Source organism: Xenopus laevis, chromosome 1L (assembly GCF_017654675.1).
Source record: "Xenopus laevis strain J_2021 chromosome 1L, Xenopus_laevis_v10.1, whole genome shotgun sequence".
Taxonomy (NCBI): Eukaryota; Metazoa; Chordata; class Amphibia; order Anura; family Pipidae; genus Xenopus; species Xenopus laevis.
The window spans coordinates 20,266,418-20,283,524 of NC_054371.1; the positions used below are offsets into that span (position 1 = coordinate 20,266,418).

Sequence of the window (17,107 nt, forward strand, 5' to 3'; positions counted from 1 at the left end):
ATCCCTTTCTACATCATACTGAATGTTCATTTAAAGGTGAACAACCCCTTTAAAGAGATAATGCCACCAGAAATGTTACCTTTTTTACAAATACCATAAAGTTGACTTTACATGCTTCTTATTATTTTGCCCTAAAGTATTTGCCCAATGCTTTTACATTACCTGTCTGATGGCCCATGTCCCTGTATGAGGGGGCTGCCATATTTGTGCAAATTTGTGGCTAGGGTTGCCACCTGGCAGGTGTTTTACAGGCCTGGCCAGTTAAAATGATGGTTGAAACCAATGTTATTAATAGGGAGAAGAGATAAATATATAGGAAGGTCAGTGATCCCAATGTTATTAATAGGGAATAAAGATAAATATATAGGAAAGCCGGGTTTTGCAGAAAAGGTGGCAACCCTACTGGCAACAAGGAAACAAATGAGAATGTTTTTATTCCCTGGCACAAGTTAGAGCAGCAATAGACTAAAATAAATGGCGTTTCTGGTTAAACATTAGGCATACCTCCCAACATTTTGGAAGTAAAAAGAGGGACAAAAAATAATTTTCCGCACGTAGCGCAGCAATTTTTTGACCACACCCCTTTCTGTGGCCACACCCCCTAATTACCATGTTTGTTTTACAAAATTTGGCAGGTTATGAAAGTTTGAAAATATTTCTCCTTATCTAAACTGTGTTTTTGTGTCTCAAAATTGTTACAAATTATCTTATTTGCACCTGTGGCTGTTCTGGGCTCTCTGCTAAAAGCCAATTAAGTGAGAAACTTTGTTTCTTTTTCTGGCTGTTCAGTGCAGAGAAAAGAGGGACTTTCTAGTACAAATGAGGGACTGCGAGTTGAGCTGTCAAAAGAGGGACTGTCCCTCCGAAAAAGGGACAGTTGGGAGGTATGTATTAGGGAGGGGTAGAGACTCTGATGGTCAGGGTGGTATGACTGACACACAACAAGAAAAAGAAATATGATTCTATTAAAACTGGTTTAAAGTTTTATTCCTCAAGCCTATAGGTTAGATAGAAGTGTATCAGGGACAAGCTGTAGCGAGCAGAGACCCCCTTGCACCACATGTCTATTGCAAGTTACTACTCTAGCTCCTACTGCTGGTCTCCCAGCAACCACACGCCACCTCTTTCCCCCACACAGCGGATACGTACCGCGTCACGGAGCTTTTATAGGTTCAGAGTGACGTCACATTCTCGCGCGATGAGATTTCGGTGCCTGTATCAGCTGTCCGCCGGAAGCCGAGGTGCTGGACCTGTAAACTACTACCCGGGACTGCTGACTGCCATATGAAAAGCGGAAGTGTCGGGCGGTAGGCTTGAGAGTTTATTTAACTCCGGTCCTCGCAGCAGGTGACTGGCAGCATAGCGTGCTTTACGTTACAGCTCAGTTACATTATTAGGATCCTATATATAAAACTGTGCGCTGTATGGCTCGCTGGTCCACCGGAGCTTACACTCTAATCAGTATGAGGAGATACAGGCTCCTGTTTGTGCCACAGATTCCCTATGGGAGTAATGCCCTCCTGGAAGCGTTGGGGCACCACCGACTGATTAGAACACAGACATTTATAAACACTGGGCACATTTACTACTGGGCAGCAACCCATGGCAACCAATCATCTTATTTCAGCCATTTGCAGGTCATCTGATTGGTTGCTATGGGTTACTGCCCAGTAGTAAATTTGCCCAGTGTTTATAAATAACCTCCTGAGTATATATTTACTGAGCAATATTCCCTGTTCTCATATACAGCTGCAGAGGGGAGTGGGGTGTGTTACACACATGTTGGTGCATCTGGCGCAGGATATTACTGCCCACACTGGGCCCACCCTTGTAGCAGCCCAAAGCTTGGTGACACTTTTATGTTTATGAGATGATTATTATTATAATAAATGAGGCCCACCCTGTGCTGCAACCCCTCTCCCCCCATCATGTACTTTTGTCACGTGCCTTGTTTTCTCTTTTTGCTGCCACGATCTGGGTCGGGGGCAGCACCCAGGGTTTCAGGTGGAGCTGGTCTCGGTTGGTGGGGCCCACCCTGGTGCTCAGTGATGTCATTTCTGTCATGTGACTTACTGAACTGTATATTTTTGGGGGGGTCTTTGTTTTTTTAGACAAACAGGGCAAACATGGAAACTGAAGCTTCTCCATGTTTTGTCGTTGCGAGGCAGATAATTAGATACCAGTGTACAGATAATGAACTCTTGTTAACTAAACCGGCACAACAAAGGGGGTTATTTGCTGGTAATCTAATTATCTACGTTCCAAGGACCAAATATGGAGTAGATTTTGTTCACCTTGTTTGCCCTGCTTAGCTCAAGAAATAACAAAAAAGACAGATTTTTTATGATTAGGCAAAATATATGTTTTTAGCACAATCTCTATTCATTGCATTTTAAATAAGGAAGTGTACTGCCCTTTTAAATGCTAAATTTGTCATAAAATGCTAACTTTTACCTAATCATTTCCATTTAGACGGGGCATCATCCAATAGAGATGGATCAGAAACTGTCAGAATTAGTAGAAACTCTTACAACCTCTGGAGAACCACAGCTTAATCCGCAACAACTCAAAGAGCTGAAAAGAATCTGCAGGTATGAAATGTCTTATTCTGATATAGAATAGACTGCACATAGATATTCAGAGTCACCAGGGACCAGTCTCCACCTTCACAAAATGTATCTTTTATAATAGCTTGTTATCTCATATTTAAGCGGTGGTTCACCTTTAACTAGGGATGCACTGAATCCAGGATTCGGTTCGGGATTCGGCCTTTTACAGCAGGATTCGACCGAATCGTTTTGCCCGGCTGAACCGTATCCGAATCCTACTTTGCAAATGCAATTTAGGGGCGGGAGGGAAATCACATGACTTTTTGTCACAAAACAAGGAAGTAAAAAATGTTTTCCCCTTCCCACCCCTAATTTGCATTTGGATTTGTTTAGGTATTCGGCCGAATCTTTCGCGAAGGATTCGGGGGTTCGGCCGAATCCAAAATTGTGTATTCGACGTTTAAAAGTTATAGAATTCTAATTCTAAACAACTTTTCAATTGGCCTTCATTATTTTTTTTTATAGTATTTGAATTATTATGACTCTTTGCAGCTTTCAAAAAGGAGTCACTGACCCCATCTAAATAACAAATGCTCTGTAAGGCTGCAAATGTATTATTATTGCTTCTTTTTATTACTCATCTGTTTATTCAGGCCTCTCCTATTTATATTACAGCATGGTTGCTAGTGTATTTTGGACCTTAACAACCAGATTGCAAACTGGAGTGCACTTAAATAAAAAGCTAAATAACCGAAAAACCACAAATAATAAAAAAAATGAAAACCAATTGCAAATTGTATGACTATCACTCTACGTCATACTAAATTTAATTTAAAAGTGAACAACCCCTTTATCTATGAACTTTCCATGCTGTGCCTGCCATAGGCCTTACAGGTTAATACACTGCTTAATACATTGCTCAATAAGTGGAACACTTAAACACCCAGGTTCTCCTGAAAAATAATGGTATCGTTTTCCTAGGTAAATTACCGCTCCCCGGGAGATAGCACAACATTTTCAAAAAACCTACCTGCCCTTATCACACTGCTCTGCCTGTCACTTAGGGCTGCCACCTCACCCCTTTAAACCAAAACACATATGGAATCAACAGCCTGCATGCGTAATTAGCAATTCATTTAGATGCATGATACATGGCTGCACATAAATCTGTTCAGTATGCAGCATGCATCTAAATGAATTGCTAATTAGTCATGCAGGCTGTGTATTTCATATGTGTTTGGTTTTAAAGGGGTGAGGTTGCAACCCTACTGTCACTGCAAGTTTCTAAGCAAGTCAGTGCTGGTTTTGTCGCAATTTTGTACATAACTAACATTATGCTTAATGCCAAAGATATTAAAAGATAAAAATATAGAAAAGCCGGTATTTATTCCCAGAAAAGGTTGCATCCCTTTGGCACTCCATTCAGTTATAGCCTAGGCAGAAAGAGAGTGCAAGAATTGGGAGAACAAGGTTGCGCCTTCCTTTTCTGCAGTATTTGTCTGCATGGCTGTGTGATTGTTTGTTGCAAGGCAGGGTTTTTATATGCTGCATCTGTTAACCTCTGCCATTACAATTGAGTAATCAACTAATGACCATTCAAATAATGTGACTGGTTACAGTTTACAAGCAACCAATGAATTACTAGTAGGAGGGCAGTATCAACATCCAATAGGAAACAAGTAAGGGCAAAGCCTGGTCATGATGATGTCATCATATAGGAAGATCTTGGTTTGTCAGGTTCAAAATAGGCCACACATTTTCCCATGACAGTATCCCTTTAAGATTATTTGCCCGATTTAGCCATTTTCTCGTGAGGCCAAATTAGACAGGTCTGATTGTTGGCTCAGTGGGCCTGAGTGGGCGAGAACTGCATCAACACTCCAATGGGATCCTTGTCTGATTGGATCTCAGACCTGCTTGAAAGATATCCGCATTATTTTCAGGCGACTCCCATACGTGGGCCAATAATCTGCTGACTTGGTCTAGCGTTGGCATATTTTATTGACAGGCATAATCTATCAAATTTAAATAATCTGGTTTACACAGTTAAAAAAACATTAAAAATAAATCAAACTTTTGTGAAGGCTAACATTAAGCTTTCTGAATGTTAAAATTTTGGGAAAGTTTATTACAGAACAGGTATTGCTCTTTAATTTTTTCCCATTTTTTTCCCCCAAGGTCTTCGGATGAACATATTAACCACGTGTACCACCTGCTGATGACCCAGCTAAATGAGGAGCACGCCGAGATCCGCCTGTCTGCGCTTCAGATAGTCAGCGAGCTCTTCACCCGCTCGCATCTGTTCCGAACGTTGCTGATCTCAAACTTTCAGGAATTTTTAGAGCTCACCATCGAAACTGACCATGAGCAGCCGCTTCCTCCTCCAAAAGAGGTGGCTCAGAAAATGAAGATTTTGGCAATAAGAACCGTACAGGAATGGCATGAGAAATTTGGGGACGCTTACAAGAAACTCGCCTTGGGCTACAATTTTCTAAAGCAGAACAAAAAGGTGATTTGTTGCAGTTTTTGCTTTTAAATTAAACGTATGCGTTAGTATTGGCTGATCTCCATGTTTACTGGCAGACTTTAATCAAATTTGAAGCAAAAGAATGAGGGTGCTCCTGAATATAAATATGAATTGCTCACCAAGTAAATCAGGTGCACCAGCCCCAAAGGCCCAGCATCAGGTAGCGGCAAACCAGTATATGTAAAAAAGAACAGGGATAACCGGTGCCAAAAAATAAAGTAAAAAAACAGTATTTATTAGTTGAAGTTAAAAATTGCACATCTCCTTAGACCCTACGCGTTTTGTACCCTAGGGACAGTTAATCATGGGCTGAGATTCCATCCACAGGAAATGAGCTTTTAAGAAAATCACAAACAATCAAAAACATTTAAAGAGAAAAAAATGAAAGAAGTTCTTAAAGGGGTTGTTCTCCTTTGGATTAACCTTAGGTATGATGTAGAGAGAGATATTCTGAGATAATTTGCAATTGATCTTCATTTTTTAGTATTTGTGGTTTTTGAGTTATTCAGCTTTTTATTCAGCAGCTCTCCAGTTTGCAATGTCAGCAGTTTTGTTGCTAGGTTCTAAATTCCCCTAGCAACCATGCATTGCTTTGAATAAGACACTGGTATGTGAATAGGAGAGGGGTTGAATAGAAAGCTGAGTAATAAAAAGTAACAATAGCAATAATTGTTTTGCTCTTATAGGTCGGGTCAGAAAATCTGGAAAGAGTCAGAAGAAAAAGGCAAAAAATTAAAAAACTATACAAATTAAATAATGAAAACCAATTCAAAAGTTACCGCTTTACAACATACTAAAAGTTAATTTGAAGCTGAACCACCCTTTTAAAGAGACACTGGGGCTCATTTATCAACACTGGGCAAATTTGCCGGTGTTGATAAATGACCCCCACTGTCTTATACATGTCTTAAAGGAACCCAGTCGATATATAAAACAAGTGTAATAGGAATATACTGGGAAAAAAATAAAAACATTTTTTAAAAACAATAAGCAAAGCACAAACATGACTGATTATAGTGAGAATATGCACAAAATATACAGATAGAATTTTAAACATAATTGATCAATAATAACATCAAACATGAAAGTCTGAGTTCATGCCCATGATTTTCAAGTTGAAAATCCCAAAAAAAACCCTAGTTTGGAAAGGATTCTAGACAGATCACCTCCTCTGTTACCAAGACTAACTCTTTCAATGCCCTGTATACTAAAATAACCAAGATCAGTCCAGACTTTAATAAAACCACTGTGATATACATATTAGATTACACCCATGCAAAATATCAAGTGTTGTCACTAATGAAACGATTTTCTTTTGCATTTTTTAAAAGATTGACTTTCAGGATGTGAGATCTCGAACCCTGGCAGAGAGAATGAGGGAAGAGGAGAAACAGAAACGTCTAGAAAATATTTATAAAGAGAAAGTCAAGAGGGCGACATCAGAAATGGAAGGTAATATAAAACAGGGCTCTTATTGTTAAAGCAGAAATACTAACTTTGTAAAAGCTTCTTTTTACATCAAGGGGGATATTGGCTTAAAGGAGAACTAAAGCCTAACTAAAGAAGTGGCTAGAAATGTTGTACATTATGTTTTTGGCTTCTGTACCAGCCCAAGGCAACCACAGCCCTTTAGCAGTAAAGATCTGTGTCTCCAAAGATGCCCCAGTAGCTCCCCATCTTCTTTTCTGCTGATTCACTGCACATGCTCTGTGCTGCTGTCACTTACTGAGCTTAGGGACCCACTCACAATATACAGTACACATAGAATAGAAATGTCACAATATAAGGCTGATTAGTAATTAATACAGATAATTACTACATGGCAGAACAGAAACCAGTGCAATTAGCATCAGAATTTAATAATCAGCAAACCTGTAGCATCAGCTTATATTACAGGGGAAGCTCATTTTCTGCTGGATAATTAGTGACGACCCCTAAGCTTAGCTTCTCAACAGCCAATCAGAGCCCACTGAGCATGTGAGTGTCACAGACACTTTCCAAGATGGTGACCCCCTGTGACAAGTTTGAAGTCCTGGATCATTGCTGCTATTGACAAGCTGAAACTTTAGCCTTGTGCAATAAATTCTGTATATAAAATATGGCATTTTCAGCCACATTCATTTTTAGGGTTTACTTCTCCTTTAAAGGGGAAGTTCACGTTTAAACTAACTTTTATTGTGCTATAGAGTGTCCTCCTAGCCCTTTACAGTTTTCAGATGGGGGTCACTGACCCCGGCAGCCAAAAAACCAGCACTCTGAGGTTAAAATGTTATTGTTATTGTTAATTTTTATAATTCTTCTTTCTATTCAGGCCTCTCCTATTCATATTCCCGTATCTCATTCAATCCACTTCTATTCTATTTAGCTTTTTGTTCAGAAGCTCTCCAGTTTGGAAATTTAGCAGCTGTTTGGTTGCTAGGACCAAATTTACCCTAGCAACAAGATAGCTGAATTTCCAAAGTGGAGAGCTGCTGAACAAAAAGCTAAATAATTTAAACAAAAAAAAAATAAAAGTACAATTTAAAGGGGGAAACAAACATTCTGTACTAGCCTACAATGGCATGGTGTTAAGCTGTGCTACCTTTCAGTGCTGGGCCTCCTAGGTTCGATTCCAGCCAGAACACAATATATTCTCCCCGTCCTTAGTGGGTTATCGCTGTGTAGTCCAGTTTTTTCTCAAAACTTACAGGCTGCTAATAAAATTGAACATAGTGTGTTAATGTGATGTGGACCTTAGATTGTAAGCTCCACTAGGGCAGGGACGGATGAGAATGATGGATATCTATGTAAAGCCTTGTTGAATATGTTGGTGCAGGTCTAGAAGGAAATGCAGTACAGACCAGAGTACTGTGGGTGCATAATGACAAAAACACAGGTCACAAGTGGAGGTGGGAGTTGAGCATGAAGCAAATGGTTAATGGGCAAATATTTTCTCATTAACAGTATTTTGTGTGGATGTACCTTAAAAGGAAAGTAGTGTTCCTGCTTATACCATTCCCCTTCTATAATGCCACCTTTCTGTAACTACAGTTACATTCTGTTTATAGGTCAACCTTAGTGATGAGCGAATTTTAATCACAGTCATGGATTTGCGGCGAAATTCCACAGTTCGACCTGCACATTTTTTCGCGAAACTGCAGCAAAAATTCGCTGTGGAAAAACGCCCATAAGAAAAAACGTCCATTGACTTTAATGCATTAGGACAAAAAAGTCGCCATAAGAAAAACACCCATTGGCTTTAATGCATTAGGACAAAAATGTCGCCATAAGAAAAAACTCCCATTGACTTCAATGCATTTCTCGATTTTTTTGGCAACATTCGCTCATCACTAGTCATCCTGTTTGTGATTAATTCAGCCTCTGTTTTCAGCAGTTGGTGTAAATAAGGGTGCAGTGTAGGAGCTATTCTGATCGACCTCATAAAACACTAACTTTTCTTATTGTTATTAACAGACATGTTGGAAGAGATCCAGTCCAGTCTGACAGAGATGGAGAACTGCTTTAAGCTTTTGCTTCCAGATCCCAAGGAGTTTTCAGTGTTCACAGAGATGGACTTTGCCTCAGACATGAGGACTAAACCCTCTAGCCAATCACCTGTTAATGATAAATCCAGCAGCCAATCACCTGCTCATTCTATGTCCACCAGCCAAATGCCTCTTGATAATGATGATGAGCAGCCATGTTGTAGCAAGAACCTGCCACCACTCTTGTCCTCCTGTAGTAGTTCAGCCAGTGGATCTGAGAGAAATTTTGGGGAAGACACAAAGGAATCAGATAAAAGTGCAAGGAAATCGGACACAGATGACTCTGATGGAGATTATGAAGAAGGCAGGGAGTCTTTTCTCCGACACCATGGCCTTGGGTCTCATGCATATTCCCTTAGTCTTGAAATATCCACAGGTAACTGTTCATCGCTTATCTAAACCTTTATGTTTTTGTAGTGTTCTCCGTAAAATGCAATATTATATATATATATATATATAATACACAAAAGCCATGAATTTCCTGTAAATTATATCCTTATAAACGGTGAGTTATGATGTCATCAGTTATAAACGTTGAGTTCTGATGTCATTTCTGTCACGACTCACTGAAACTTGTGTATTATAATAAATAAAGTACCCCCAGTTGCAAAATATAAGGATATTAGAAGTTACCTCGGAGTTCCATGACCTGTCACACACACACGACCTGTTATCCAAAAAGCTCGGAACCTGGGGGTTTTCAGATAACCAATCTTTCTGTAATTTGGATCTTCATACCTTCAGTCAACTAAAAAATCATGTAAACATTAAATAAACTAGTGATACACTGATTCCAGGATTCGGTTCAGGATTCGGCCTTTTACAGCAGGATTTAGATTCAGCCGAATCCTTCTGCCCGGCCGAACCGAATCGGAATCCTAATTTGCATATGGTGGCGAGGGAAATCACGTGACTTTGGTCACAAAACAAGGAAGTAAAAAATGTTTACCCCTTCCCACCCATAATTTGCATAGGCAAATTCGGATTTGGCTCAGTATTCGACCAAATCTTATGCAAAGGATTCGGGGGTTCCGCCGAATCCAAAAGAGTGGATTTGATGCATCCTTAAATAAAGCCAATAGGCTGGTTTTGCTTCCAATAAGGATTAATTATATATTCGTTGGGATCAAGTACAAGCTACTGTTTTATTATTACACAGAAAAAGGAAATCATTTTTAATAATTTGGATTATTTGGATAAAATGGAGTCTGTGAGAGACGGCCTTTCCCTAATTTGGAGCTTTCTGGAAAACCGGTAGATCTTACAGTTTATGCTCAGATACTAATAGGAGGGTGTTAAATAGAGGCATTTCATATTTGTGGGGTGGGGTGGGGTGGATTAGAATGAAGTTGATACTGTGCTAGTGCTTCAAGATGTGAGAGTCTACATTACTTACTCTAAAGTTACAGAGTTTGAGGTGACATCAATTCTATATTTTTGGGTTAAAGGTTCTTCTATAGGAATCATGCATTTCATAGGTGCCCTGGCATACACAAGGTTAGAGGAAAGAAAGTGTGAGGAATAGAGTAGACATTCCTAAACATATAAAGGCTTCCATATAACCATGCAAGTGCAGAACACTAAAATGCATACCCATAAAGCTATTAATCAAGGTATCACCAGAATGGGGGACCTGATGTCCATCCCCATGCCCTGGCTACACCATTAAACGTGGAAGAGAACGGGGGAATGTGGGGAGAGCAGTGACATGTAGGAAGTGCTGAATGGAAAGTAAAATAATTGCCTAGGCATAGAGGAGGGGCAGACAAAATTTGATTGACAGCTGAGATGTTTAAATGAGTTTACAACAGCTATGAATGCTTTAATAAAAAATAGAAATTGGATTTCATGTTTAATTTGAAAAGGACTTTTATTATACAGATTTTTGTGTCTGGGTGACAGGTCCACTTTAATGGGAAGCCACAGTAGATATTTTAACATTAGAAGAGTTTTTGGTTACAAGTTATTATTCGGACACATACTAAATTTGGAAAATGCTGTTAATGTCTGGAAAACGTTAATAAAGACATTAATCAGAATATAAATATAAATTCAAAGGCTAGGGTAGTTGGCTATGCAAATGTTTAAAAAAAATGTGTGCTCTTCTTAAGATAATATCCAACTAATTAATGTCTTTTAGATCTGAAGGTAAATGAAAATGAGAATAACAGAGATGTATTAAATAACCTAATGGATGCACATAAACTGCTGAAAAATAAGTACTGGCCGGCTGTGCAGTCTTGGATACAGGTATGTCCCTGGGTTCCTACTTTTTTAACTATGTTTAGCCAATGATTCAACCAGCAGTAGTTTTGCCATGAGGAAAGGCGAGACCCTTGCTTCAGGTAGGCACTATATCGCAAGTGGCAAATAGCTGCTCGTTGTTTTATAAACGGGAAATTCTGCCCTATTAGGCTGGAACTTCACTGTGCGTGTCTTTCCGATCCGACGCGATGAGAGGAAACGCAGGCGTCACGTCAGATGCGCCGAATCTTTATGTAAGTAATACAAATATCTCATCTGCAAACTGAATCCGACACGACTGTTGGATAAAGACACAACGTTCACATCTGAAAGCCGTGTCATGTCAGATGCAATTAGTTTGTAGATGCAACATTTGTATTACTTGCATTAGATTCGACGCATCCGACGCAGTATCAGACTGGGACACCAGGTGCCCACCCAAAAACCTTAGACCAGGGGCCCATCAAAAAACCTAAGCCCAGGGGCCAACTCTCAGTACTATTATTCTTCCTCTCCTCACTCAACCTCTATTCTCCTAGTCTCTTTTCTTTACATACTATAATCTATTATTCCATCTATTTAGCCTCTTTTTCTCATAGAAAAAGGGAATGGCTATGAAATAGACCAAAAGTTTAGCAGCATGAGGGCCCACTGACACCTGGGCCCACCGGGACTTTTCCTGGTATCCCAGTGGGTCAGTCCGACACTGATCCGACGTGACATGCTACTCTTTTATCCCCTCTTTGCTATGGCAATAATAAGAATCTGTGTGTCTGTATAAAGAAGCTGCGTCTGTTACTGAGGGAGGAGTAACTTGTGCCTGTCTCTGTTACATGGTGTGTCAGCAGTTCTATGTAGGATATATCTGTGGCCCTACCTGTGTTACTTACATCACTGTGCTTTATTATTGCCACGCAGCTTCTCACCAAGGCCGGGGCCAATGGCGACAGCCTTAAATGTGCAATAGATCTGAAAAAGGAAATCGAATCTGCCATGAAAAAGTACAAGGAGATGAACGTTGAGTGCAACAGCAGAGAGCGCAAAGTGGTAAGTGGCCCCCCTCTGAGACTTGGCTAAATAAGCCACTCGTCTCTGTAGAGATAAGTCTAAACTCAGAATTAACTCCTTCTCTGACAATTCTGTTTTCTCATTCCAAAGTATGGAATAAATACATTGCCTAGCAACGCGTGAGAAGAGGAAAACATTTTTTATTTCCTTGTTTTGTGACAAAAAGCCACACGATTTCCCTCCCGGACCCTAATTTGCATATTCTTGGATACGGGTATGCAAATTAGGGGCGGGGAGGGGAAACTTGTCACAAACAAGGAAATAAAAAATGTTTTCCCCTTCTCATCCATAATTTGCATATGCAAATTAGGATTCCGTTCTGCCGGGCAGAAGGATTCGGCCGAATCCTGGATTCGGCCGAATCCTGGATTCTGTGCATCCCTACTCCTAACTAATGGCCCTTTCCAGGTCTTTCTACAGCAGAGAATGGTTGTTAAAAACATATGATGGGTGTATTCTCTGCTGTTGGATATTTGTTTGAAAGGGAAGTCTATGAAAGCAGCTGAATTGTCTTTTTTTTTTCTGCCAGAAAACACATTAGAATAAGCCCCGTGGCCATAGGGTTTACTCTGAGAAATATAAATAATACCATGTGTGTATTTTATTTTGAAAACTGTCCGTGCTCTTTGATTTTATTAGCTTTTTTTTTGTATATGAAATGATTTGCTGTAATGGTGTAAATAATTGAAACACATGGGAGAGTCCTCATGATTTGATTAAGATTAAGAATTTGGTGTAAGCACCATAGGACAGTGGATCCTTTATCTGAAAGGCTCTGTTTTTCCCATTGGTAACACCAGGGAATTAGAAGGATTAAAGGGGTTGCTCACATTTAAATTAACTGTTAGTATGATGTAGAGAGTGATATTTTGAGACAATTTGCATTTGGTTTTCATTTTTTATTATTAGTGTTTTTTTATTTATTTAGCTTTTTATTCTGCAGCTCTCCAGTTTCGCAATTGCAGCAATCTGGTTGCTAGGGTGCAAATTACCCTAGCAACCACGCATTGATTTGAAAAAGAGACTGGAATATTTATAGGAGAGGCCTGAATAGAAAGATGAGTAATAAAAAGTAGCAATAACAGTAAATTTGTACACTATTCAGGATTGGATTACTGTATGCCTCAAAAACCACAGATTATTGAGGGGAAATATAAAAACAGAAAGAAATATAGTGTAGTCATTTTTAAAAATGTTAGTTACACCCTCAGTGCTCTCTTTATATTTCAATTTACGTGTATCAACTTAAAAGTGTTTTTCATTGGTGAGAAAATATCAAATGCACATATGGAAATATGTTTAGTGAAAAAATAAAAAATAAAGATGAAAAAAAATAAGAAATAAAATAAGAAATAAAATTCTAACTTAGTAAAACCCACACTTTAAATCACAGTGAATTCTACAGTGCCGCAGATGGCATATAGTTGTAGTAAAGTGGAAATTAAACTTTTAGGCGCACAATAATCCTGGTGGTATATTATACTCGCAAGACATGAGAGTTAATGCAGACATTGAATATAATAAGCGGTCCACTCCGCTTGCGATCTTCTTTTATCCTTAAGACGTTCTCTGTAAAACCGCATGTAAAATCAATGTAAAAGCCTCCGTATATTGCTGCCGGTTCCTCAACGTCCTTTACAATCCACTGCGCATGTTCGCAGCGCGCTTCTGCAAATCTCAAAACACGGTTAACGCGTTTCGCCTACTGTCTTCTTCCTAGCTCGATCCAATCCTGAATAGTGTCTTTTATACGGGCAGAGGAGAGCCCTAGTGATTGCTAGACTGGGAATACAATAGTCTGGAGATTCAAACCTGTAATTTGCATTTGTTTTTTAGATGGGGTCAGTGACCCCCATTTCAAAGGTGGAATCAGAAGAAAAAAGCAAACAATTAAAAAACCACAATGAAGACAAATTGAAAAGTTGCCAGAACTGGCCATTCTATAATATACAAAAAATAAATCACCCTTATAACATAAAATCTGATTTTACAGTGGTTCTATAAACTGTCGTGGTAATTTTGTTTTTTGGCCACTAGAGGGAGTGCACAGCACATGCAGCTTCTGCACTGATCGCAGGTTATATCCTAACAGACAGACTTTCTCCAGTTGTGATGCTGTGACCTCTAAATGTGAGACAAGTGCAACAGCAAATTTGTGTTTATCTTGTATGGAAAAAGAATATTATTATACAGGTATGGGACCTGGTATCCAGAATGCTCAGGGCCTGGGCTTTCTGTAAATTGAATCATTGTACTTTATCTACTAAAAATTCCAACATTAAATAAACCCAGTAGGATTGTTTTGGCTCCAATAAGGATTCATAAATAAAATTATATCTTAGTCGGGATCAAGCACAAGCTACTGTTTTATTATTACAGAGAAAAAGGAAATCATTTTTAAACATTTTATATGTTTGTTTAGATTGGAGTCTATGGGAGACGGCCTTCCTGTAATTTGGGGCTTTTCTGGATAACGTGTTAATGGATAACAGATTCCATACCTTAAATCCATTTACAACGATTAAAGAGGTTGTTCACCTTTAAAATCACTTTTAGTATGATGTAGAGAGTGATATTCTGAGACAGTTTGCAATTGGTTTTTGTTTTTTATTATTTGTGGTTTTTGAGTTATTTTGCGTTTTAGTCAGCAGCTCTCCAGTTTGCAGTTTCAGCAATATGGTTGCTAGGGTCCAAATTAACCTAGCAACATGCACTGATTTGAATAAGAGAATGGAATATGAATAGACGTGGGCCCAAATAGAAAGATGAGAAATAAAAAGTAGCAACAGCAATACATTTGTAGCCTTACACAGCTTTTGTTTTGTAGATGGGGGTCAGTGACCTTCCAGTCGGAAAGAGTCACAGAATAAGAAGGCAAATCATTCAAAAACTATAAAAAAATAAAGACCAATTGAAAAGTTGCTTAGAATTGGTCATTCGATAACGACTAAAAAAAAACTGTTAGCGTGTCAAGATACCGCTATAACATAGATGCCCAGACTGCAAAACCTCCCCCCGGTCCACATACGAATGAAGTTTTCCCACACATTTACACAGGTGCACCCTAATTTATTATAATTGAACCCCTAATTTAATATAATTTCAGATAAATAACAGATACGGCCTCAGCAGCAAAGCTTTTTTGTTATATTGCTAAAGCCGTTCCAAGCACAACATTTATTGCTCTGTAAATAATAACATTTAATCGCTTACAAATTATTTTCTCACCCGGCAATTAAAACATTTTGGCGTAGAGTTTACAACGCTGCATTTGAAATCCTTCTTCCCTGCAAACAAGAGGGAAAGAATAGAGATGGTAGATCCAGCAGCTGCAGGGGTCCCCAAATATATATACATATATGTACTGTATATGTAACAGCTGCCCCAAGATGTAGGGAGTCCTAGAAAGATATCGCTGTAAGGCCCAGTAACCACTAGCTATGCAACTCCCTGCAAATGTCACATGTTAGAGTCCTACAGGGGGTCAGTTCCCAGTGGGTACCTGTGGGTTGCCTGCAAAAAAGTGGGTAACCTGCGGGTTGTGGGTAGAACTTTCGGGGTGCGGGTATAGATGCGGATCCGCAGTTCTGAGGGTCTTCTCAATAGCGAGTTTTACTACTTTATGTATGTTTTAAAATCGTTTTATTCTGACCACGCCTACTTCTAATGATGTCACTTCCGATTTACAATGACAACACCTCCTGTTTCTTGATGGTCAGCGGGTCAAGCCAGGTAGCGGGTCGAATCGGGTAAGAATGCGGGGTGCGGGTCCGGTTCGGGTTTTAAAAATTGGTTCTGCACAGTACTCTATCACGTCTCCTGCGTGCAGCCATCTTTTATGGTTTGTCTGTACGTAGCTCCACCCAGTTTATTGTATTTGGTGAAACTTTGGGTAATGTGTATTCCATACCTTCCAGTGACGATTTCCATATCACAAAAGGGGTGTGGCTTGCTGGAAAATAAGTGGTGTTGGAATAGATTGTGGACAAGCCTAGGGTTGTACTGGAGGCAGGCCCCAGATTGGCAATCTGTGAGTTCTGGCAAATGCCAGAAGGGTTGTTGTAAGGTGCCATAGATGGGCTGGTGGGGGACTGGTTATGCCTCTATGTACTTGAAATAGGGATGCACCTAATCCACTATTTTAGATTCAGCCGAACCCCCGAATCCTTTGCGAAAGATTCTGTCACGTTCGGCACCCTATATCCAGAACCCAAGCTAAGCTCCCTGGTCTCGGCTCTCACTTCTGCCTTTAACCGCCGCCTTTCACCTCGGGAGGAGCCCTCGGCTAATCAGATGGCGCCAGGTTTTAATTGAGAGAGGAGCTAAGCTTAACGGTTCTGGACGAGCAAACGGGCACGATCGTCTCACCAGGATACTGGAATGGAAGAATACCACAGGAGGGCAGGCCAGACAACACCGCGTGGAATAGGCAGGTCGGGTCAGCACAAGCAGATAGAATGGTCAGACAGGCCGGAATCAGGATTGGAGAGCGTAGAATAGTCGGTGGACAGGCAAAAGGTCAGAATTGGAGAGTTTGGAGTTAAACAGGCAGGCTATGGTCAGGGTTGAAGATATCAGAGAAGTCAATACTGAATCCTAATTTGTATATGCAAATTAGGGGTGAGAAGGGGAAAACATTTTTTGCCTCCTTGTTTTGTGATAAAAAGTCACGCAATTTCCCTCCCCACCCCTAATTTGCATATGCAAATTAGGATGTGGGTCGGCTGTGCAGAAGGATTCGTCCAAATCCTGCTGAAAAAGGCCGAACCGAATCCTGGATTCCGTGCACCGCTAACTTGAAATGCCAGGGCCTATTTTAAATCCCAATAGCACACTGACTGAAGTGAAAAAAAAATTGAATTCATTGATTATTTAGCCCATGTACTAGGGCCGTTATTTTATTATTACATGGGCTAAATAACAAATTCACTTATTTTTCACTTCAGTCAGTGTGTTATTGGTTCTTCTCTACATTGAATGTAAGACTTATGGGCAGGTGAGGGTCATCCATATGGTTGTATACCAAAAGGGTTGAGCACTCCAAAAGCCCTACCATACAAACCAAAGTTGTTTTAAAAATAAATGAATTAGAGCTAACTTCTCAACACTGAACATTTATTTTTTCTGTATTTTCATCTTTTGTCATCTCTCGCCCTTTAACTGGGTACTTGCCCAGTGCATTTATGCATGTGAGT

General features: G+C 39.7%; 1 protein-coding gene across 2 annotated transcripts in view; it reads left to right on the plus strand.

Moving 5' to 3' along the window:
• Window positions 1-1,190: 1,190 nt before the first annotated feature.
• The window catches only part of uvssa.L (UV stimulated scaffold protein A L homeolog), a 50,481-nt gene continuing 34,564 nt past the window's right edge, over window positions 1,191-17,107 (plus strand). Inside the window, exons 1-7 of one of the 2 annotated variants that reach the window (XM_018227904.2) lie at window positions 1,191-1,347; window positions 2,473-2,591; window positions 4,728-5,058; window positions 6,408-6,528; window positions 8,530-8,976; window positions 10,741-10,850; window positions 11,763-11,891. In XM_018227904.2, coding sequence (XP_018083393.1) covers window positions 2,494-2,591; window positions 4,728-5,058; window positions 6,408-6,528; window positions 8,530-8,976; window positions 10,741-10,850; window positions 11,763-11,891 — 1,236 coding nt within the window. In that variant the 5' untranslated portion in view covers window positions 1,191-1,347; window positions 2,473-2,493. The remainder of the gene's footprint in view (window positions 1,348-2,472; window positions 2,592-4,727; window positions 5,059-6,407; window positions 6,529-8,529; window positions 8,977-10,740; window positions 10,851-11,762; window positions 11,892-17,107) is intronic. The other variant, XM_018227911.2, reaches the window with a different exon arrangement.